This window comes from Phaethon lepturus, unplaced genomic scaffold (genome assembly GCF_000687285.1).
Source record: "Phaethon lepturus isolate BGI_N335 unplaced genomic scaffold, ASM68728v1 scaffold32137, whole genome shotgun sequence".
NCBI classification, from domain to species: Eukaryota; Metazoa; Chordata; class Aves; order Phaethontiformes; family Phaethontidae; genus Phaethon; species Phaethon lepturus.
The window spans coordinates 13,736-15,416 of record NW_010550319.1 but is presented as its reverse complement, the minus strand read 5'-3'; the positions used below and the strand labels follow the sequence as shown (position 1 = coordinate 15,416).

Here is a 1,681-nt window from a genome sequence, read left to right as displayed (position 1 = left end):
GCCTCCTACTATCCCCGCCCGGCAGGCGCCCCCACACCGCTCCAGCTGGCAACATTCGCGTCCTCCAGGCATACAAGGGAGCAGCCCTGAGGACAGGATGACACAGAGCAGGCCAGAAGTCACAAGGGCCACAGGATTCATGGTGGCTGAGCAGGCAGCCAGCTCAGGTAACTCTGCTGCTCATTTTGCCCCGACAGCACTGGAAGCCATGCCTGAGGATGCAGCACTGCAGACACGCTCCTGCAACGCACCCTGGGCCAGCTCTGCACCCACAGCCCCAGCTGTGGGGCCAGCCCAGCACGAAGCCCAGGCAGCCTCACCTCCTGTGAACCTCCTCCAGCTCTTTGTCCTTCTCCCGCACTACCCTGTCCAGCTCCAGGCGCTGCCGGGCTCTCATCTCCACCATCTCTGCCTTTAGCCGCTTGTTCTCCTCCTCTGTCCGCACCAGCCTGTCAGCAAACTCCTGCCGGATCACTTCTGCCAGGCTGCTCCGCTCCTGGGCCAGCTGGTCCCTCATCTGCAGCAGGGCAGAGAGGTGACATCAAGGCGCTGACAGGCACAGGGCGATGCAGGGGGACGGAGCCAGGCAGGGCATGGAGCAGGGAAAGGAGCCAAAGCCCCAAGCTCTGCTCCTCACCCACCTTCCGGATCTCCTCCGCCTCCTGCTCCTTGTGCTTCAGCAGGCCCTGCAGACGAATGCTCTCCCCTTCCAGCTCTGCCAGCCGCCCCTTCAGCTCGTTGCAGCGCTCCTGCAGCTTCCGCTCAGACCTCTCCAGCTCCTGGAGCTCTACCTCGTACTTGTCTCGGATCCTCTTAATCCTAGTGGGAGGAAAGGACAGGCAGCCTGGCTCAGCCCGGCGCTGCGGGGACCACCCCCAGCCACCTTCGTGCTGCAGGAGGGACCACAACACAGCAGCAAAGGGGACGATCTGCCCCACGGGAGCTCCAGGGCTGTTTCCTCAAGTAAACTTTGCCCCTGCGAGCTGCTCCTTCCTGCACTAACGCCGCTCACACCCGCAAGCTACAGCGTCCAGAGCTCGCCAGAGAGGTGTGCAGGGCTCAGGGGAAGGGGACCAGCCCGTGAGGAGCTGGGACTCGCAGCCTCCCTCTTCCGTCTCCCCGCTACCTGTTCTCTGCTGCCCTCTCGCACTCCTCCTTGGCTGAGGACATGTCGGCCTCCAGGCGCTGGATCACCATCTCGATCTCTTTGTCTCTCTCCTTCCTCACCTCCTCCCGTAGCTCCCGCTCCCGGGAGAGCAGCCAGGCTTCCTGGGGACAGAGATGGCAAACGTTGTGGCGATCCCTCTCTGAGCCCGAGGGAGGCACCTTTGGAGAAGGCAGCCCTCGCCATTACCTCCTTCTTCACGTAGTTCGCCTCCCAGGCCTGCTTCTCTACCTCCAGCCGGTCCTTCAGCACCTTCACTTCTGCCTGCAGAGGAGACAACTGCTCAGCTCCAGCAGCTGCAGCACCCCACGCTGGCAGGGAGCAGCCCCCCAGCACCATCCCGGTGGGGGTACAGGGCTCAGGGGTGCCAGCACGTGCCACTGCGCCACGTGCTGGGGACTGGACTGCTCGCGCCCCAGAACAGCAATCCAGGGCCCAGAGGAGAGGGGAACACCAGACCTGATGCCGCCTCTCCTGCTCCTCCTTCTCCTTTGCGTACTCCTCCTTCAGTGCCCT

The 1,681-nt window shown here is 63.7% G+C and overlaps 1 protein-coding gene across 1 annotated transcript in view; it reads right to left on the bottom strand.

The window, feature by feature from the left end:
* Positions 1 to 320: 320 nt before the first annotated feature.
* The window catches only part of CEP131 (centrosomal protein 131kDa), a gene marked incomplete at its 3' end in the record, with an annotated part of 14,165 nt that continues 12,804 nt past the window's right edge, over positions 321 to 1,681 (bottom strand). The window contains 5 exon segments of the mRNA XM_010290529.1: positions 321 to 517; positions 642 to 819; positions 1,127 to 1,269; positions 1,355 to 1,429; positions 1,625 to 1,679. Of these exon segments, the coding sequence (XP_010288831.1) occupies positions 321 to 517; positions 642 to 819; positions 1,127 to 1,269; positions 1,355 to 1,429; positions 1,625 to 1,679 (648 nt within the window).